Below are 22,894 nucleotides of genomic sequence, written 5' to 3'. Positions count from 1 at the left end.
TAATTTGAGAACCACTGCTTTAGACCCTGCATCATTTTTCTATTAAAATGTCATACATATGTGGGTATGTGTATATATACTGTATATATATATATATATACACACACACACACACACACACACACACACACACACACACACATATATGTGTGCCTTCAAACATGTCTAAAAAGATTTTAAATACAGATATAGTTTGTATGTGTAATTTTAATTAATAATGTTATGGATCCAAACGTTGAATAACTTGAAAACATAAAATCTGAATAACCTTACATAAGGCAATTAATCTTTCCATGTTACTGTTTCTGAATGCCCCAAATGAACATCTTAGAAATGAAGTGTAACTTGTTCTTAAAAGATAAATACAGAACTCTTTCAAACACAAAATATGATACAAATGTTTAAACAAACAAACAAAAAAATACAAATAGGATTTAGGGTGAAAAACTAAAAAAACAAACATGGATTGTATTGATACTCAGTACCACTTATTAACCTTTGCAGTCATGGAGAATTGCTTGGAGCTAATGTTTTAATATTAGATCACATTATCTGTTTGTCTGATCCAGTCTGATTTTTCTTACATTATATATTCTAAAACTTTAAAACAATATATAAAAATAATGAAAGCAGCCCTGGCTGGTGTGACTCAGTTGGTTGAGCATCATCCCATGCACCAAAAAAATTGTTTTGACTCTCAGTCAGGGCACATGCCTGGGTTACAGGCTCAAACACCAATAGGAGGTGTGTAGGCGGCAGCTGATCAATGTTTCTCTCTCATTTTGATGTTTCTCTCTCTCTCACTCCCTTCTTTCCTCTTTAGAATCAATAAAAACATTTTTTAAAAAATTAATAATGCAAGGAACACATGACCAGGACTATATAAACCGATGTTATAAATAAAGTAATAGATTCAGAAGAGTTTGTTTTATTTACTAAAATGAAGGAACCATTTAAATAGTGTAGTGCCAAACCCTATATTTTGAATGGTCATTGTTCAAATACCAACCATTCTGACATATTTCTTGATTGACTGAGATGTGTAGAATGCTACATTAAAAATTCTGTAGATTTTAAGCAAATTTTAAAGTTATGTATGACACAGGCAAAAAGGATATATTATAAAATAGCATACAACACAGTGACACACATTACATTCTGAGTCATCATTAGCAGGTAGACAGGCATGAAGGAAGAAAGGGGAGAAGAAAGGGAAGAGAATATAGGGGGTATCTATAATCTACCTATCATCTATCTATCTATCTATCTATCTATCTATCTATCTATCTATCTATCTTCTATCTATCTATCTATCTATTATCTAGCTATCATCTAGCTATTTAGGTGAAAAATGTGTTTGAAATCTATCATGAGAATTTCTACAGAAGTGTAGAATATTCTGGAGTGGAATCTGTATATAAATTTCCCTTTTGTCATTTAATAGCTTTATAATATTGGAGAAGTAACTTAAACTCTAAGACTTATGTTTCTTGTGTATTTAAATGCATGTAATAATACCTTTTACAGATGTTAGGAAGATTGAGGGTGAACATATTTATGAAAATGTGTAGCTAAGAGGTAAACTGAGTTCTCAATAGATGTTCATTATTTAAATTTTATAATTATACTAGAGGCCCGGTGCACGAAATTCGTGCACGGAGGGGATTGTCCCTCAGCCCAGCCTGTACCCTCTCCAATATGGGACCCCTCGAGGGATGTCCGACTGCCCGATCGGGCCTAAACGGGCAGTTGGACATCCCTCTCACAATCCAGGACTACTGGCTCCCAACTGCTTGCCTGCCTGCCTTCCTGATTGCCCCTAACCACTTCTGCCTGCCAGCCTGATCACCCCCTAACCACTCTGCTGCCAGCCTGTTTGCCCCCAACTTCCCTCCTCTGCCGGCCTGGTCACCCCTAACTGCCCTCTCCTGCAGGGTTGATCACCTCTAACTGCCCTCCATTGCAGGCCTAGTCCTTCTCAACTGCCCTCCCTTGCAGGCCGGGTGCCTCCCAACTGCCCTCTCCTGTTGGCCATCTTGTGGTGGCCATCTTGTGTCCACATGGGGGCAGGATCTTTACCACATGGGGGCAGCTATATTGTGTGTTGCAGTGATGATCAATCTGCATATTACTCTTTTATTAGATAGGATAGAGGCCTGGTACAGGGGTGGGGGCCAGCTGGTTTGCCCTGAAGGGTGTCCCGGATCAGGTGGGGGTTCCCTTGGGGCCTGGGGCAGCCTGAGCGAGGGGCCTATGGTGGTTTGCAGGCCGGCCACACCCCCTGGCAACGAAAGCGGAGGCCCTGGTATCTGGAATTTATTTTCCTTCTACAATTGAAACTTTGTAACCTGGAGCGGAGCCAAGCCTGGGGCTCCCTCTGAGGCCTGCAGGCATTTGTGTTAGGGTTATAATTGAAACTTTGTTGCCTTAAGCGGGTGGGCCCGGCCAGGGTGTGCGGAAAGCTTTGCTTCCCCTGTTGCCTACAGCAACCCTGGCCTGCTCTCTCAAGCTCCATTTTGCCACCATTTGTTTGAATTTGTTTACTTTCTGCAATTGAAACTTTGTAGCTTGAGTGGAGGCTTAGGCCTGGCCAGGGGAGGTGGAAAGCTTGGCTTCCTCTGTTACCTAGGAAACCTTACTCTCTGTGGCTGTAGCCATCTTGGTTTGGGTTAATTTGCATACTCGCTCTGATTGGATGGTAGGTGTGGCTTTTGGGTATGGCTTGTGGGTGTGTCGGAGGTATGGTCAATTTGCATATTTGTCTATTATTAGGTAGGATATAAATCACTTTTGCTTTTATAATACTATTTGAATCTCAATTATATAAGATGTATTTTGAAGTAAAGTGTAGCAACCATCACCAAAGGGCTGATCTTCTCCTTTAGTTAATTTATTTCACCAGTGTAAATTGTTAAACACTTCATTGTTTTTCTTTAATATGTCTGAGAATAAGGAGTGTATCTAAGTATATGAAATGGAAATAAATGTGTTTAATTTGTATACGAGCATGTATAATTTTATTATTTTTATGTTATTGAATTTATATCATCTTGATGATTTAGACCCTTGCTATTCAGTGTGTTTCATAGACCAAGAAAAATGTTATCATTAAAGAGCTTGTTAGAAATCCAGATTTACTCAATCAGTATCTCTATTTTAGCAAAATTCCCAAGTGATTTATAAGTATGCATGTTAAAATTTAAGAAGCACTGTTTTAGACTATGTACAATTAGATATTATTCAAAGAAATTTTTTAAATATATGATCTAAATATTAAATAAATTCTATCACATGCATTCTGAAACTGGCTCATATGGACATAGATTTGTTGTAAAATGCACTAAATCAGGAATAAGGGCATACTTTTTTATATTGGCTGTGCCATTTAATGGTAGTGAAAATTCATCAAGTTCATAAACTTCTAAGAGTCCCTGTTTTGTCATTTGTAAAGTGAAGAGCGAGTTAATACCTCTCCTGATACTCATTGAGATTGTTTAGATGTTCCAGTGAGATGGCACTTTATTAATTGACAAGGTTTGCATGTTGTGCACTATTATGATTTATGAAATTGGAGCAGCTGACTATAGGTAGATTATGAATAAGAGCTCCTTGGGGAGAAAGACAAGATGACAACCTCAGAGTCTGATTGATAACCATTTCCTTTTGCTGCTTTATAGCATAAATAGAAGGTGGCATAGGGAGGGAGTGTTTTAAAGAGAAGGGAAGTTTAGGATAATTTTGATATTCATTTGTTTTCATTAATTTGTGCTTTGTGTTGAGTTTGTATGGTTGATCCAAACAATTGCTTTGTAATTAGCTTGTGATGAATATATGACCTATAACAACATAAAACAAGACAGAAAGATGAATTTTATTCATTATCTGCCTTCAATTTTTCTAGGGAATACTTCTGAGTTAGAATTTAATCAAATTCGGAGGAAACGTTATATGCCCTGGAATTGGCCTGGCAGTGAGGATACTGTGAGGGAGGCTTTCATGGAAGTCAACAATGAAAACCCTAGTTCTTTCTATTACAGATAAGAAAACTTGTGGACCCCATGAATTCCAGTGTAAAAACAACAACTGTATTCCAGATCACTGGCGGTGTGATGGCCAAAATGACTGCAGTGATAATTCCGACGAAGAAAACTGTAGTAAGTAACACTTTCTTGAGAATGTTGAGAGCTGGCAGCCTATTCAGAATGCCAGATAGCATTTTTTAGCTCAGTGAAGGTATGAATACGAACCTATCTGTCCTGCAGCTCACATTTTTATACATATATTCACATTTGGACAAGAATATTCAGACTAAATTGACCTGAATTTCAAATGGTAGAATTTTTGAAATGCTCACCCTGGGAGTTATTTTCTTATAGTTATCAGAATTGGTATGAAAGTATCATGAGGCTTAATGCACCCCATTAGTATGCAGTGAAGGAAGCGCTTGATGCATGCTCATACAAAGAGCTGAGTGATATGGAGACAGCACAAAACATACCATTCTTCAACGGATGGTATTCATTTCATTTCAGTCGCAAATTTTTTCCCATTACAAATCCACCCATGAGCTTCTTTCAGGGAAATTCATTTATTCTCTCTGGAGTGGTGAACACCATATTTATTCAGGATGCTTTTCTCTGAAAACAGAATAACACTATTATCATTATCTGCCTTCTGCATTTCTATGTAGTAAATTCAAACCATAATAATTACCCAACAAATTTATTTTCTAAAAAGTATGAGGATATGTAAAATGGTGACAGTGTTTCTATATTCTAGCATTAATTTCTGAATATATATCTTACTGCTACTTTCTTACACTATGGTTTAAACAAAAAGAAAGCTATCTAATTATGTTTAACATAAGATAATCGAATTCTATTTATTAAATATTTATATTCTACTACTTCCAAAAAGGATTTGATGATAACAATAATGTTTACTCTTATAAACGGGACTAAGAGCATTCATTTCCCAAGACACAGGTAACAAAATTGGAATTCTTATATTATGGTAAAGCATAATGTTTTATTATATAAAAGCATACAGTTAGTAGAGTTACAGCCATAATAAACCAGTTAAGCTATTCAGTTTGCAAAACATCAACTAATCTTTTTAATAACTTTCAAAACTTAACCTGACTAGTGTTTGAGTATCAGGTACATTAAGTATGAAAACTCTGGATCTTTATTACTATGGAATACTCTGAATACAGAAATCTTTATTGCTCCCTATTCACATAGATATATCCCAACTGATCATACTCTTTAGAAAGGTAGAAAGCATGGCAGAGAGTCATTTGTTCTAGATTCCTTAAATTGGTCATTTAAAAAAAAATCTTTAAATGGCATGTTCTCAGATTCTGTCCAGTGAAATAAAAATCTAATGGAGTAAGGTAGGTAGAAAAAGGAGAGTAAGTACAGAAAGAATTTTGTATATACTTTCTATTTAATTCATTTGTATTTCAGAGCTTAAATATAACAGACTAGAGGCCCGGTGCACGAAATTTGTGCACTGGGGAGGGTGTCCCTCAGCCCAGCTTGCACCCTCTCTAATATGGGACCGCTCAGGGGATGTCCAACTTCAGGTTTAGGCCCAACTCAACAATCGGGCCTAATCCTGCAGTTGGACATCCCTCTCACAATCCGGGACCGCTGGCTCCTAACTGCTCACCTACCTGCCTGATTGCCCCCTAACTGCTTCCTTGCTGGCCTGATTGCCCCCTAACTGCTCCTCTGCGGGCCTGATTGTCCCCAAATACCCTCCCCTGCTGGCCTGATCACCCCCAAGGCTTTTATTAGTATAGATATGACCCTGCATAGAAAATTTTAATAACCCTGCTTTACAATAAGGGCTTGACGATTGAATCATTAGGACCAGACACCAAGATTTCCTTTCTTTGAATAGTGGAGGGAATACTTCTCTTGTCTTTAAGTTGCCCGGAAATTAAAATGAGATAATGACTTAGAAAAGTATAAAAGCACCACATAAAGACAACTGTCTTTTTAATGAAGTGGCAAAATGAAAAACACTTTTTATTCCCCCCTTCCTTCCTTTACAGCTTTTATTTAAACTTTGAAATTTATAAAAATTTCACTCCAATTTTCATTCCTTTACATTCAACATTATTTTGTATTGGTCTCAGGTTTTATATTAGTTACAGAATAGTGGTTAGACAATCATATACTTTACAAAGTGTTCCCCGATATTTCTAGTACCCACCTGGCATCATACCATCATTACAACACTACTGACTATATTCCTTATTTAAGTGACAATGGGTTTACAGGTTCCTTTCAGTGTTTCTTTTGTGTTTTTTGTCCTTCCTTTTCTTTCTCACTTCTTCCCTCATTTTCTTTATATAGTATCTCAATTGGCCATCAAAGCTCAGTGAAGGCACTGGGACACCCTTCATCCATTTTACAGACCAGGAAACTGAGGACAATTCCAGTTGGCTGTGGAACTTGACTCAGCACACAGGAAGCCCTCAGAGCCATGCTCTTTGCGCTCCCTAAGGGGCAGCCGCCCAGCAAACAGAACAAACCTTCCAGTCAGGCTTCCCAGCCTCTTTCTCAAGCACCTCCTCATTGTGGATGCTCCACATTCTTTCCTCTCCCCCCATTCTTTACTGCCCCCCCTTCTCCGAAGCAGGTGGAAGGCTTCCCACTCACTGCCTAGGCATGCTCTGCTATGGGGCAGGGTGTAGCGAGCTTGCTTTTGGGTCAAGGCAGGAGCAGTAGTTACTGCCTCTGAAGTGTGAAGGCCGCCTGAGCGAGGCCCATTAGCACTGGGAGATTCTCTGAATCATGTCAGTCAGTCCAGTACCCTGCAGTGCAGCACCCCTTCACGGAGGTGGCTCCACCCCTTAACCCCCGCCTCAGGGGTGAGGGTCCTTGCCCCTCTGCCCAGGAGTCCTTCCATGCCCCTTGATCCCTGGCTGGGCCCACCCACGTCTTGGGGGCACTGCACAACCTCTGTCTCTCTGCAGATGAGGGAGATCCCTGCCCTAGATCTCCGCAAAGCTATGAATGTGTGGCCAGAGGCCTGGTCTGGGTCTCAGCAACCACATGCCTGAAATGTTCACAGGGACCCTGGGAAGGGCTGGGCGAGTCCTGCCACACCCCCTCCCCCAGGGTGGCGATCTCCCCGGGGACCCCCGGGGAGCACCTGGCTGGGCCCGGCCACGCCCCCTTGGGTGGCGATCGCCCCCGGGACCCCCGGGGAGTGCCGGGCTCGGCCCGGCCACGCCCCCCAGGCTGGCGATCGCCCTGGGACCCCCGGAACTAAAAGGATTGGGCGCCGTCATCTTTGTCTTCTCAACGGCCGGATAGGCCACCCGGAGTCCCGCCCCCAGCCTCTCGCAGGCCCAATCATGGGCATAGCGGAGGTGCAGTCAATTTGCATGTTTCTCTATTATAAGGTAGGATAACTACTTAGTTTGAGATACATTTAGTGTTAATTATATGTAATATACCTGAGAGAAAATGCCCTATAACTGAAGTTATTGAGAGCAAGAAAGGGAAGATGGAAAGGCAATATTGGATGTTAAATCTTAGAAAACCTCTATCCCAATGTGTGAGATGCTAGGTTAGTGCTGTAATGAGAAAAGGAGGGGAAGAACTGAGTATTGAGATGCCTGCTTCTGAGTGTTGGGGCTTCCTGAGCGGCTGAGTACCATTTTGCTGACATTTGTAGCCTTTGACAAAAAAAAACAAGAAGGGACACTGCCTCTCACTTGTCACAGTAAAAACTTCATGGTAAATCATTGTAGTCACGGAGGTCTTAGGCAAAAGCAAGAGAGGTGGTTGTGATATCCATCATTGCACTGTAAAATGCCCAGTTCTGTGTGACTCTCTGTGGGTCCTTTTCATTTTGAGCTTGTGACCTAAGACAAGTAATATTGATGAATGTTCAGAAGAGAGATAATAGGGAACTGGAATAAGCATATTAGAGTAGTGACATGGAAGAAAACAAAGCATACACAGGACAAGTATAAGAGTTGGGAACATGTTAAATATGTAAAAATACATAATAGGAAGATCAAGGGATCTAGATAAAAAGTGGTGTTTGAAGATACCATCTTGAATAGGTCAGAAGAAATGAGGTTTAAAGATAGAAAATGCCAGCAGTTCTACATAGAGAAACTGAGTCTATGAAGAATTAGAAAATAATCTACCTAATAAAAGAGTAACATGCTAATTGAGCGTACCTTCGTGATGCCCACCAGCCAATCAGGAGTGAGTATGAAAATTAACCCAACAAATATGGCGGGTTAATTTGCATATGCAAGCCCTGAGTGGCTAGGGGCGGGGTGGGACACTTGCATCTTTGCCATGGTGACGATGCAGGCATTTTGCACCAACCCAGCTGCTCCAGGCCTCTGGGCAGCGTGGGAAGGCAGAAAGGCAGCTTCGGGCCAGAGTGAAGGTGGTGCTGGCAGCCAGGGGAAGGAAGTCCCATTCTTGCACGAATCTTGATGCATTGGGCCTCTAGTACAACATATCTATAGGAGCACCAAGAGATTAGTCATGTAGAAGTCAGACTTAGAAAGTAATACTGTTGCTGTATTAAAATGCTATCAAGGTATTTCCAATTTCTTATTATCTATTGAAACTATTATAATTTTGTATGTGTAATTATAATAAAATTGATATCATTATACATATTTAATTACTAGGTATTATAATTACTATCTATATATTTTAATTATAACTTAATATTATATTACACAATTATGTATATAATTATATATATATATATATATATATATATATATATATATGACAACAATATACCCAAAAGGGAAGTGATATGTTATTATCATCTTTTGTAAGCTAATATTAAGTAGTGAAACATACTCAACAGAGATAGTGAATCAGCCGTATAGTTCAAAAACAACAGCAATTTGTTTTGTTTTTACATAACACCATTCTGTCAGCCAGTACTTCCTGTATTTCATTGCCTCATTTATTTATCACATTTATCTTAAACTAGAGGCCCGATGCATGAAGATTCGTGCAAGAATGGGCCTTTCTTCCCCTGGCTGCTGGCACCGCCTTCGCTCAGGCCCAGAGCCACCTTTCCACCTTCCCACACTGCACAGAGACCCGGAGTGGCTGGGGTGGTGCAGAATGCCTGCGTCGTCACCATGGCACAAGTGTCCCTCCCTGCCCCCAGCTGTTCAGCGCCTGAGTATGCAAATTAACCCGCCATCTTTGTTGGGTTAATTTGCATACTCCTGATCAGCTGGTGGGCGTTGTGAAGGTACAGTCAATTTGCATCTTTCTCTTTTATTAGTGTAGATTCCTATTTAAGTAGCTGGAGATGGTCTAGAGTTGTGCTATGATCCAGAGCCTAGCACAGTGCCTGACACATATTCTATATAATAAAAGAGAAACATGTAAATTGACTGTACCTCCACTATGCTCACCAGCCGATCAGGAGTGAGTATGCAAATTAACCTGACAAAGATGGAGGGTTAATTTGCATACACAGGCACTGGGTGGAGAACAGAGCGGGAGAGCCGGCAGAGAGTGGAGTGGCTTGGGGAACTTGGCTCCCCAAGCTGCTAGACGGAGAGCAGAGAGGGAGAGCTGGTGGCTTGGAGGACTTGGCAGAGCTGGAGGCCATGGGATGAAGACAGAGCAGGAAGGGAGTATGGGGAGAACCAGGAATTCTGGGAGCAGTAGTTCTGGTGGCAGCCCCAGGACTGGAAGCAGAAGCCCAGAGCACAGGGAACACCAGGAATACTTGGAATCATAGTTCTGGTGGCAGACGAATCTCCTAGACACTAGAGCAAAGTGAGCCTGGAGCAAGTTACTGTTGCATTGGGGGATAAAGGGAAAGCAAAGGTGAGAGACATACGTAAAATCAGAGTGTCTAGGAAAAATTAAAAGGAAGATATCCTAAAACTTCCAGGAAATCTCCACCAATGAAGCAAAGAAAAAAAATGCCTCTATTATTCTGTGAGCAACAAACCAAACTGGGTTGAGGTCTCAGACAATTCGCTCATGTGATTGCAAAGACAGACAGGAACTCCCGGATTGGAGAGGGCTCCCCTGAGGGCTCCCAGATTGGAGAGGGTGCAGGTCGGGCTGAGGGACCCACTGCCTGTGCATGAATCTTTGTGCACCGGGCCCCTAGTTTATAATATTACTACTGTATTCTTATTTTTTTTATTTTTATGCAGAATATTTTATTCATGTATTTAATATCTGTAGAGATATCTCTGTCCTTATCTTTATATTTGTCTCTGTGTTCTTATTGAACCACAATAATTCCTAAGGGATAAGGCCTGTATCTAACTCAGTTTGTACACTCTTAGCAGAGCATAATCAAATGGACATATTACACATTTCAATAATAAGACGGAAGAGAAAACAATCAAATATCAGTCAGCATGAGACCTAGGAAAAATGTTTGTGTAAAAACATACAAAAATTCCTATTTTAGAATTATGCTAAATAACCCTTTTGTTTTAATAACTGTATTGTTAATTGTTTTAGCCCCCCAAATTACCACTACTCATTCCCAATCAATCCAAATAAGATGAAAATACTTTTTCTTTTTTAACATGAAAAAGAACATCAGTAGTACAATCTATTTCATTTCTCTTCACTTCTCATTTTTTTTCACTGATCATTATCTTTTTTAGTCCAAGAGCCAAAAATATTTGTTACCTTGCCTTTGCATTTTTATTTTTATTTTTTGTTGCAGTTTCCCCCCCTTTTCTTTAAATAAGAAAACCAATATGATCTCATGTCTAAATTTAACCCTTTGCACTCGCTTGCTTTTTTCTCGAGCTGCTACCGATGCTAACCGTGTCAAGTCACACTCGACATCCGAGTACAAAAGGTTAAAGACATAGATTTTACAAATTAGTAATGTATTTTTAAAGTTGCTTTTGGACTTCTTTGTTTATGAGTCTGATTTAATGAATTTAATTTTTAAAACTGTGTTGGAAACACTCTAGGCATAGATGTGAGAATAGCTTAAATAGTAGTGGAGCTATTAACTGCCAACTATGTTTTATATTTAACATGCTTTCTACTTTCTTATATTTGCATGAGATTGTCTATTGTTATTTCATCATCATCTGCTAATCGTTTCCCTTGTTCAGTTTTCAGCAGGGACACTTTGCTTCGGCAATTATTTCTGCTCTTAAAAACAAGAAAATTTTATTGTCATTAAAATTATTTCACAATCTAGATCAAAGATTTGAAATATTTGAAAAATCTCAACATCTATACTATTTTTATCAGTAGCAAATGGAATATATATGGCATGTATTCCTTCTAAGTAATTGATGTACAAAAAAATTCCTCGTATCTTTGCATTATTAGGAACTAACAATTCAATAGATGTAAAAATGCCAAGTAATTTGATCAACTAGATTAAGGTTTATATATAGAGAAAAGCTGTCTGCCTTATTTGAATTTCTAGTACTTTCACACTGAATTTATATCAGAAGATTATTTGTATAGCATGTCATTTATACTAATTGTATTCTAAGAATTCTCCTCTGATGCTTACACCCACATTCCTATAACTTTCTAACTTACCACCAAGGGTTTATGATAATACTAGAGGCCTGGTGCACAAAATTCATACACAGGTAGGGTCCCTAGGCATGGCCGGCAATCAGGGCCAATCGGGGCCTTCCATCTGCTGGCTGGCACCTTCCTTCCCTGGCTGCCAGCTGCTGGGCCCGAGCCTTCATTTGTTCTGTGCTGCCCCCTGGTGGTCAGCACACATCATAGAGAGCAATCAAACTCCCGGTCAGTCAAACTCCCAAGGGGACACTTTGCATGTTAGGCTTTTATATAGATAGATTTGTTGCCTAGGATAGGAAACCTCTATGACATCTAATAAAGTACAATATTTCTACAATAATAATTATGATGATGTTGAAAATTGCAAGTGCTGCTTTATGACAGCCCGAGTTGTAAACATTGTATAGATAGTAACTCATTTTAGTGGATAGTATTACTGAATACTGGGCACTTGGCTTCCTTTCCCTAATCCACCCGACCCTGGTGACACTAATGGGAGGTAGGCCGTGCCTATAAAGAAATAATTTACTTTGATGATGATGTATAAAGGTTCTGAACCATGAGCTACCCTCATCAAAGAATGGTAGTGGTAACCCAACAAAAAAAGGTACCTTTATTTACCTATTGTCTTTTTGCCATCTTGATGTGCAATGATAAAGAGTTTTGTTTTCACTTTACTTAGATGAAGAAGTTGAAAGACAGGCTAGGCAGCCATCTTAGTCTTATCCTCTCCCTTCACCCCTAGCCCCCACCCCCAACCTCTCTCATATAATAATTAACATAGGACAAATGGGTTTTCCAGATTTAAGTCTTTCTTTTCTTTTTTGGCTTGTAAGATGGTCGATTTTTCTCTTCCCTTCAGAATGTTGCCATTTTATTCAACGCATTCCCCAAGCCTCCTCCTCTCAGCTCAGATCTTGTACTAGAGCAGAGGTAAAGATGCCTAAGGCCACGCCACATGACCAATAAGAGGCGGTGGCTTAAGAAAGGGATTCCCCTAAATCAGCTGCCAAGATCGCGAAGGCCAGTCCCACTGCCTTTCCCCTCCGCTGGGAGCACCCACCACCCCAGGCCTTGGAAAGTTACATTTCCAAAACTGCACACTCCCATTCCACCACAACAAAGCTTTCTCAGAGCACACAACACAGCACCCTCTTGCCCAGTCCCTAGAAAAACAGCACTACCAGGCCGGCAGCCTCCCGCAACCCTGGGCCCGGATGCCTCCGACCCCCTGGTCCCCTATGGGCACCTGAGTGCTCTGGTTCAGGAGTGGGGGAGTCAGGTGAAGGGAGGCTGAACCCAGGGCAATTTTCAAAAGCCTGGGAGAGTCCAGACTTCTGGTAAGCTGAACCTCGCCCACTCACCACCCAAGTCCAGGCTGGCCACTTGAAGGGGTTGCAAGTTTCAATCCCCCCTGAAGGAGTTGGTGTTCTCTACATCCGGGAAGCTGGGAATGAAAGGCAACCCCCAGCCCTCTGGCAACGCTGTCCCTCCTGAATTAGACATACACACCCTAGGATTTCTGGTTTTTGGTGGAGAGAGAGAGAAATGGAGGATGGGGGCGGGGGGACCGTGAGGGAGTAGGGTGTGGCAATTTGTGGATGGAACAGGTAAGGGCCGGTTAAAGTCATCTCTCTGCCCAGGACAGAGCCCAGTTTAGGGACAGCAGGCCTGCCCATAGCTTTGTTGTCAGCGTCCTGATCACTGGCATGTATGCAAACACACACCCCAATCTCATCACAACCGGCCAAGAGGCCTCTAACAGCCCCTTAATAGCCCCAACCCCTTGGCAGTAGGAAGAAACTTGTATACAGGCAACTCCGGCACCAGGTGTTGAGGTGTGCCTCTGAAGACTGTTTTAAAAGCCAGACTAATGATGATCATTTAATGAAATAATTAATAGTATTTTGTTTTCTTCCAAGTCTTTGGGAAAATGAAATTCAGGTTTTCGACCAATCCGCTAACATTTATATTCGCCTGTGGAGAAGCGGGTGTGTGTGGGGGCTGGCGGGGGGGGAGATTGGTGCTCAAGGTGGGGAGCACAAGGAAGGTGCAGAGGCGTGCTGCAGGGAGGGAGCAGTCTGGGGACCGGGTCCCCAATGCCATTTGTGAGGCTGCGGCACCTGCCCGCCCACCCGCCTTACTTGTAGATGCAGTTTCCATGACAACGGGCGATGGCCAGGCATGGTTCAAGCCCAGTTCCCGGGCACCACTTCCCTGGCTCCCGCGCCAAGCCTCCGACCAGACTCCTTGCCCGTGGCACTGGCCTCACCCCTTTCGGCGTCACTGCTTTGTCCTCCCGGTCCCTAAACCACTGGGACCTGGGGCTGGCCAGCGGCAGCAGCTCTTTTTGAGGATCGGGCAGCATGGCCATGGCTGGCAGTCCCCAGGCACAGCAATGGTGGCTGGGGGGATGGAGGGGCGGTGGCTGATCTGGCCGGCGCTCCCTGCTGCTTGCCCCCCCACCCCGGGTCTTGGGGCTTGGGAGGTTGCGGTGTATGCACCGCCTCCACTGCTGCCTGCCATGCTCCCCATTTTAGCTCCTCCTCCTGTTCAGGGCCTATTGAGCCAGGCTAGCTGGGGGTGGGGTGGGGATGGAGTGAGGGGGTGAAGGGTGGGGTGATCGGGGCCTGGATCAGGCTGGTTGGCTGCCGCAGTGTGCATTGTAGCCCCCAGTCATCCTGGTTGTTCTGCAGTTATGGTCGCTGGGCTTTTATATATATAGACTAGAGGCCCAGTGCACGAAATCTGTGCACAGGTAGGGTTCCTAAGCCTGGCCGGCGATCAGGGCCGACCTGTGGGGTGATTGGCAGGGTGATTAGGGGGCCCCCACTGCCACCCACTTTGGCCGGTCTGGCACCACCCACTCGCTGGCCCCAGCCCCCACTGCCAGTCACCTCTCTCTCTGCGGGGCAACTGGCGGGGCAATTGGGGGGCCCCTGCTCGCACCCGCCTTGGCTAGCCTGAGGCATGCAGGCTGGGGGCAGCTCCTGCATTGCACATCTGCCCCCTGGTGGTCAGTGTGTCATAGCGACTGGTCGTTCCACCAGTTGTTCTGCCATTCAGTTGATTTGCATATTAGGCTTTTATTATGTAGGATACTCAGTGGAGAAATTGGAGTCTATAAACCTTTCTGCTCTGCCACTAACAATATGGCTTTAAAAGTCAGTTTTATTTTCTGAACCTAGTTACTTCAATTTTGTACAAGATGGCTTTCATAGCTCTTTATTTCTGAGACTGTATGTTTTGCCTTCTCTAGTATCAATGGACATGACCAGTTCTCTTTGATTTTTATTAAATGAAAAGGACATCATTAGCCAATTGTCTCAGAAAAGTAACTTGAATTCTCAGGGATTTAATGATCCTCTCTGTAATATGCAAGCAATTACTTCCTCAGTACAGGAGGCAATAATATGGCCTAACAAAGAAGTATAGGTCCTGGTATCAGGTCATCTAGGTTCAAATTTAGTATTAGCTCTTCTGCATATGGGGTGATTTGGAGTAAGTTCCTTATCCTCTCTGTGCCTCAGATCGCTCGTCAAAAAAAGGTCCAATAATAACACTACCTTATAGAGTACTTAAGATTGATGAAGTAATTCAAGTACTTAGCATTAACTTCACCTAAGTGCTTAACACCAAATAAGCAATCAGTAGCTGATAGTAATTATTACTGTTATAAGTAGTAATACTAATATTAATAAAGTTGCTTTTTAAGATTCAAGTACTGTATAATATATGTAAACATAGGCAAAGGTGAAAAGTAAAAGAAGCTACGATTGTTATGCTCACACAGGAGTATTGAGGCATGAAGAGGATCCTCCAGTTAGTGGCTTTTTTCCATTCTTCAAAATAGCAGCTTGTCTTATTATATAGCCTGAAGTTCACATTTTAAAATAAAGTGATGACAAAATGTTCCGATACATATTCCACTTGCCACCGTTCCCCCAGTGAACTCAGCAGGGATCTTTATGTAGAAATGTAGGAGCTTTCATGATACCAGGCATTCAACATGTTACCCTATTACTAGAAACCGAGGGTTGTGAGAGTAATATTCAAGTGCAGGCTGAGTTGTTCACAATCTTTATGTAGGAGATTAGGCTTCATAGGGATGTTCCTTGAAAGTAATTTCAGTTACCTCTTTCTCCTTCACCCAAATAAGAATATTGTTGTTTGTAAGATAGCTATAAATACAGTTAACCAGTAGAGAAAACGTCTTTCATCATGCTGGATGTCAGTTCGGTTTAGAGAACAAAAACTAAACAAGATGTGATTCCCAGCAGTCATAGAGATTACTTGCAGGAGTACATTTCTGCAATCCTACTTTATTGTCCAGATGAAATACACTCCACTTAAGCAAGATAGGAAGTCATACTATTTGGCTTATGTCCTGTGTGAGATATGGTAAGCATCATTAAATCAACAACTAGAAAATTACCCAAAATGACAGGTAAATTACATAGGGCATAAGCAAACAATTGTATAAACAAATAGGCAGTTTTCAAAGAAAGAAAGAAAAAAAAAGAGCTTCCATCTGCTTCTTCAACCTGTATCCACCAGTCATATCCAATAATACCCCCATGTGCCCTTCTATGAACTCTGGAGAATCTGGGGACAAAATTGAAGAATTAGAAAGTCATTATAATACACTAGAGGCCTGGTGCACAAAATTCATGCACAGTGTGTGTGTGTGTGTGTGTGTGTGTGTGTGTGTGTGTCCCTCAGCCCAGCCTGCACCCTCTCCAATCTGGGACCCCTTGAGGGATGTCCGACTGCAGTTTAGGCCCGATCCCAATGGGCTGTCGGACATCCCTCTGACAATCCAGGACTGCTGGTTCCCAACTGCTCGCCTGCCTGCCTACCTGATTGCCCCTAACCGCTTCTGCCTGCCAGCCTGATCATCCACTAACCACTCCCCTGCCAGCCTGATTGACACCTAACTGCTTCCCTGCCAGCCTGTTTGCCCCTAACTGCCCTCCCCTGCCAGCCTTGTCACCCCTAACTGCCCTCTCCTACACACCTGGTGCCCCTAACTGCCCTCCCCTGCAGGCCTTGTCACCCCCAACTGCCCTCTTCTGCAGGCCTGGGTCCCCCCATGCAGGACTGGTCACCCCTAATTTCCCTCCCCTGCTGGCCTGGTCACCCCCAACTGCCCTCCCCTGCTGGCCCAGTCACCCCTAACTGCCCTCCCTTGCCAGCCTGGTTGACCCTAATTGCCATCCCCTGCAGGCCTAGTTCCCCCACAACTGCCCTCCCTTGCCAGCCATCTTGTGGCGGCCATCTTGTGTCCACATGGGGTCAGTCATCTTTGACCACCTGGGGGCAGCCATTTGTGTGTTGCAGCGATGGTAAATTTGCATATTACCTCTTTATTATATAGGATAGTAGAAAGTAAAGAACCAAAGGCTAGGCTCCTCATTTAGGAAACAGCCCTGTGGGAAGAGTTTCACAGAATGTCTTACTCCGAATAAACACATAAAATGACTTAGAATTCCAACAACTGGGAAAGATTACTGTTATATTATAATATGTAGATTTTTATGCCTTTTATTTTACTTTGCTGCTGTATTTTTATTGAACAATGGGCTATTTATCTTTTGTCTTTGTTTCAATTTGTTTCTATAATGCCACTTTCTATTCATGACTTTAGAAATAAATTGGGAAGGTCATTATATTATGTACTTCAGATGCTTCATGAAACATTTTTCCTAAACAATTTATTAGTTATAACCACTTTTTTTTTTATTAATGCTAACCTCATGTTGTATGTTATGTAAATTTTAAAATGCAGTTGCATATAATAGAATAACCCTATGCTGTTGTTTCTGTCCCCAGAGCCACAGACCTGTACGTTGAAAGATTTTCTTTGTGCCAATGGGGACTGCGTTTCCTCAAGGTTTTGGTGTGATGGAGATTTTGACTGTGCAGATGGCTCTGATGAGGTAGGCAACTTTGCAACATCAAACAAGAACTGAAGTGGTGTTTTAGAATCACATGTATAATTATTACTGTTTAATCCAATGAGTGTGACAAGGACAGCTCTGAAATGTACTTTGCTCCTGACACTCTGAGATAATATTATATCTAAGCTCAGAGCTACACACACCCAGCACAGGGAATAGTGTTTGTGCTGCTATTGACAGTCAATTTTATAGTCTGTTTTACCTCAAGTGGTGAATGGCTCGGTTGGGAAAAGGATGTTTGGAAACCTTATTCCCTCTAGCTGCTGCCCGTGCCGTTAGTGGATGTGTTCATAAATTTGCTACAGTATCCATAGGCAGGACTGATATTTTATGCATTTAAAACAGTTTCTTCTCCCCAGTCTCTTTCTCCATAGATATAGTCTCAAAGACGTCCACGTGGGTCATCAATTTTCATGAAACTACAGGTTCACTTTTGCTTAGATGATGAATCACAATCCATTTATGATAAGGCCTGTGTACACACAGCTTAAGTGAAAAAGTTTAGAATTTCTCTGGATAATTATGGAAACTTAGGTTGTGCTAATATTTATGCTACTTCACACAATTCATTATTTATGTTTCTATGTATTTCACCTATTAAGTACTCCATCCATGATGCTTTAAAAATAATACATGATGTGTGGTTATATTTTTTCTTAGTCAAATCTAAAATGACCCGATGACCTTAGTTTTTAATACCAGGGAGCAAATCAGCAACAGTCATTTCTCATGATTTTCTCTGTTAATGACTGTGCATGTTAATATCAGGAACACAGTCAGAGATGAAGGACAAACGTGGTCCCTGGCCCTCAGTGGCCACTGGGGCTCCCTCTGGGGAACCTGACTCCCTGGAGCTCCGCTGCTTTGGTTGACATGCATATGTAGTTACCCCTCCTGACGGACCCCCTGCTGGCTGTGGGCGGGGCCAGAGACAATCTCTCAGGGGGCTCCAGAGGTTTCTGTATTTCAGGTCCAACTCCCTGAAGTGTCCACTAAGCTCCTGCCTCTTTGGGAGAAACCAAAGCTCTTTATTATTTATAGAACCCACATGAACTGTTTTGTCCCAGTCTTCAGGCGTTCTTATCAAGATTACACAATTCTGCATTACATCTCACTGTCTTGAAAAATCCCTCTAATCCCATTCAGGTGCCTGGATTTTAGAAACCAATGGCTGTAACTTCTCACCTGGAGGCCAGAAAACCTAAACCTCCAGGTTGTAAAAGTTTCTCAGAAGTTGAAAAATACTATTTCTATTCATGGGAGTTAAATTCTTACATTGCTCAGCTACATATTTATTTAGCATCTATTTATTCGAGGATTATATTAAACATTCCCCAGTCAGGATAAACACATTTCACACTAACTTATTCATACCATGAAAACGTTTTGTTTTCTTTAAAAAATATTTTCATCAGGCCCTGTTTAATCTATGAAACATCAAGAGGAGGTCATATATTGCTTAAGGCTTATGATTTTACCTTTCATGTTATGCAGGAAATGTCTAAGGTACATGTACAAAATCAAACATTTATTTTTCAAAAGTCTTATTCATGTTAAAGTAGACATCTAATTCCAGGTCCTAGAAAGGAAATTGACAAAATGAGCAGCTAACCTCGTGTCAAACCAGACAAGACTATCAGGATGGTGTCCAGAGTACTTAGGAGCAAACTTGAAGAGATTTCCAGTGATGAAAGGGAAATTTTGAGCATCATAACTAATAAAATTGTTGCAATGGATTGAAATACAATAAATGTATACAATAATAATTTTTAGAAAAATAAAAGGTTTATTTTTCACTTTGGAGGTTGTTAAGGTATCAGCATTCTTAATATTCAATCAGACAAATGTAGAATGTGGGAAATTTTGCAGAACAAATGATCTTTAAGTAGTAAATTTCATTTAAGAAACTTGGAAAATGGGAAATAGTCCCACATTAAAAAAAATTCAAACCAAATTCAATGTTCAGACCTCTTTTAGATCCTTATTGTACCAAGTGATAATTTATACAGTTAATAAAACAAGGAGATTTGGGGTAAGGATTTAGAATAACTTTATATTATGGAATTTTCGTTAATTTCATGATGTTAATTTTCTGATATTGTTATTTTTACTTTAAAATAGTTTGGAATGTAAATAAGTGGGAAGAGGATGTATGACACATGAAATATTGTTAATGGTTGAACATGCATGGTGGGCACATGGGGCTCATTAGTCTCTCGACTTTCTGTGTATGTTAATTAAATACTCGACAAGTAAATGCACACACACACACACACACACACAACTATACTTTATTGTAGATCAAAATTTTCTGATGATACAGAAAGTGCCTAAAATTGCTACTGTTTCTAAAATTGCTACTGTTTTGTGCTGTCAATAAAGATACACCAGTGCCATTGGTTAATGAATTATTTCACTGAAATTTGTCTTAATGCTGAGATAACCCTTCACTAATTCTACAAATATATACTGAACAGTTATTATAATCATGGTCTAATAGATACTTGGTACCTAGACAAACATGATTCCTATCCCAGTGGAGCTTAATTACATGAGAATGCTTTAATTTTTTAAAATATTATTACTGTTGAGAGTACTACAGTATTCCCCTTTTTTTCCTCCTCATTGCCCCCCCCCCAACCTGGTTCCCATCCTGCTCCAGGCATTCACCACCCTATTGCCTCTTATTTTCTGCATTTGCTACTTCATTCAATCATTCATTTATTTATTCATCAGTTTTTATTGAATGCTTATTATGTCCCAGGAACAACACTGAGCATGAGGAATACAGCAGTGAATAAAACACATGAAATCCCTTTCACATGACTATTTCTCCAACACTTTTGACGCCATTCACTGTTACATAGCTTACTCCTCAGATATGGCACATTTCAAATTATCTTTACACATTAAAAGTCTTCTTAGGTAGTTCCATTTCTGTTTAAGCTTTCACTGTGAAGCTTAAATACCTTAAGAATATGTATGTTTGAAACCATTGACAATGTATTTTGTTGCAATTGTTGGTTTAGGTGCTGGCCTTTCTAATACTCAATGAGTTTATCAAGTACAGGGAGAAAATCTTATTTTGATTCATATTCTTACTTAAGAAACACTCTGGCAAAGAGTAAACTCTTAATATTTGAGAAAAGAAGGGAAGTAGAAAGGAAGGCAGAAAACAAATTATATAGCAGGCAGTCTGTTAAACTACTATCAGCAAAGAGAAAATTATAGAAATGTAGAAAGTAAACTCTTCATCCCTCCATGAGGGTAAAACTAAGAAGCAGAGAGTAATAGATCAAGATGATTCATTTCACAAGCTGTGATAAAGTTGCACTGGTTGTGGAAGGAACAGACAAATACATTTTGGCAAGACTATAAATTCCTTAATAATAAAAAATCGTAATCCCAGCAAGACATTTCATTGTCCCATTCCATTTCTATCAGGATGGCAGCCCCGAAGGAAGGTAAATTTCTAGTGGATCCCTTTCATTGATCACATATAAAGAATTGAAATATCCCCAAAGGTATATCTACTATTTGACTTCCAAATCAAATCTATATGTGAGCTAGCAGAAATGACAATTGTGACAGTTCATTTCACAGTTAACTTTACGAACAATTGTTGGGAGAGAGGATTATGAACAGTAAGCCAAATAGTAAAAGACAGGTAGGTACAGGGAAAAGATGGGATGAAGGCTAAAGAAAGAACACTAGGAAAGATTTGCCAATGCCAAACAGATTTGCTTTAAGTTTCTTTTTTGTTTCACATGCCATCTGCCCACCCCACTCCCAATGAACTGGATGTAATCCTTAGAAATAATTCTTTAACCTTTTTCCCCCTCACAATCTTCATTCTCCCTTACAGTTATTAAAATTGCATCAGCCCTGAACAATCCACTCGGAGCAATTTAATTCGCAGGATGAAGTCAAAGCATTTGTTTTTATTTTCATTTTTCTGTTTTATTACCACTCACAAAGAAAAGTGGAAAATGGTTATAATTATGTTTTGTAGCACGAGGTTACACATGACCATCTGAGCTTTTTATACAGGGTGGGCAAAAGGAGGTTTACACTTGTGAATGTGCAAAACACAGTTTATTCTTGTATCATTATTTATTACTAATTGTATTATTGTTTTTCATATGGACAACTGTAAATCTACTTTGCCCCCACCCTGCATGTGGCAAACTTGATTTCTATACTTCTAGGTTTCCATGCATAAGGGTTTAGTTGTCTTTGGGTTACATTTGTCTAATAATTAGGTTTTAATTACATCTGTGTTGTTGTTTTCACAGAGAAATTGTGAAACTAGTTGTTCCAGAGATCAGTTCCGATGTTCCAATGGTCAGTGCATATCAACAAAATGGACATGCGATGGCCATGAAGACTGTAAATATGGAGAGGATGAGAAGAACTGCGATCCAGGTAGGACGATGCAGGTGACATTCACTTAACTGATCTTTCAACCTGATAGAATTTAAATTTGAACAATGCTATTCAGAAAACAGTGAAAAATTCATGCACAGATTTCTGTATTTTAGACATAATCTGAAATATCTGTATATAGATTTACTGGTGTGTCCTTCATATGTATTGAAAGTGTTTCAACAGGTAAAATTATTACTATGTTTGAGATCCAAGCATTACTCCCCAAAATTTGACTTTTTAGTTTCTGTACCTTTCCACGTCATTTGGTATTTTTTTTCATGACAACAAAATGAAATATGTTGAAACTGTAAGTATGACCAAAGTTAAGTTTTCTATTATGGAAATTAAGATTATGCAATAGGATATAGTAATTTCAACATGATACCAACTGAGAAAAAGCATAAGTGTGTTATTTCTGTTTACATCTTGGTCTAAAATCAAAACAAAATTAGGAAGCAGAACCAGCATATAGGAAAAACACACCCAATTTATATATTTCTATTTCTTAAATATGGCTCTATAAATATGCTTATTAAAAACTTAATTTTTATAATTAACTATTTTAAAAACATATTATAGAAATCACTAGGGAAAGTATACTATAATCTGTGTATAACCATGAAAGCATTACTTTGAGAGATTAGGTAAGAGTAGCAGATACAATGCACACACGTTACCATGTTCAGTACCACGCCCATGATCCATAGCTCTAATTGGTCACATCATTTTTCTTACTGAATCCAGACATTTTCTCAGACTCATCAATAATACAAATCCTAGACAACCATTATCAATTAAAATAAATTAAAACATAAGGAAAAAGCTTTTGAGCATTCCTGGAATATGCAATTCAGACCACAAAGTAAGTATATTTGTCAACCTAGTGTCTAAAATAAGGCTAAGAACCCTGAAGTTGGAATGCAAGCACATTCAAAGCCATAGCAAAAGCAGCTA

The 22,894-nt window shown here is 40.5% G+C and overlaps 1 protein-coding gene across 1 annotated transcript in view; it reads left to right on the top strand.

Annotated features, from left to right (window-relative positions):
* LRP1B (LDL receptor related protein 1B) overlaps nucleotides 1-22,894 on the top strand; it is a 1,704,605-nt gene that overhangs the window by 1,545,616 nt on the left and 136,095 nt on the right. The window contains exons 67-69 of the mRNA XM_054723549.1: nucleotides 4,038-4,154; nucleotides 17,385-17,491; nucleotides 21,808-21,937. Of these exons, the coding sequence (XP_054579524.1) occupies nucleotides 4,038-4,154; nucleotides 17,385-17,491; nucleotides 21,808-21,937 (354 nt within the window). The remainder of the gene's footprint in view (nucleotides 1-4,037; nucleotides 4,155-17,384; nucleotides 17,492-21,807; nucleotides 21,938-22,894) is intronic.

The sequence above is a fragment of the Eptesicus fuscus genome, chromosome 11, assembly GCF_027574615.1.
Source record: "Eptesicus fuscus isolate TK198812 chromosome 11, DD_ASM_mEF_20220401, whole genome shotgun sequence".
NCBI lineage: Eukaryota > Metazoa > Chordata > Mammalia > Chiroptera > Vespertilionidae > Eptesicus > Eptesicus fuscus.
The sequence above is the reverse complement of the archived record's forward strand: the minus strand, read 5'-3'. Positions and strand labels throughout refer to the sequence as shown.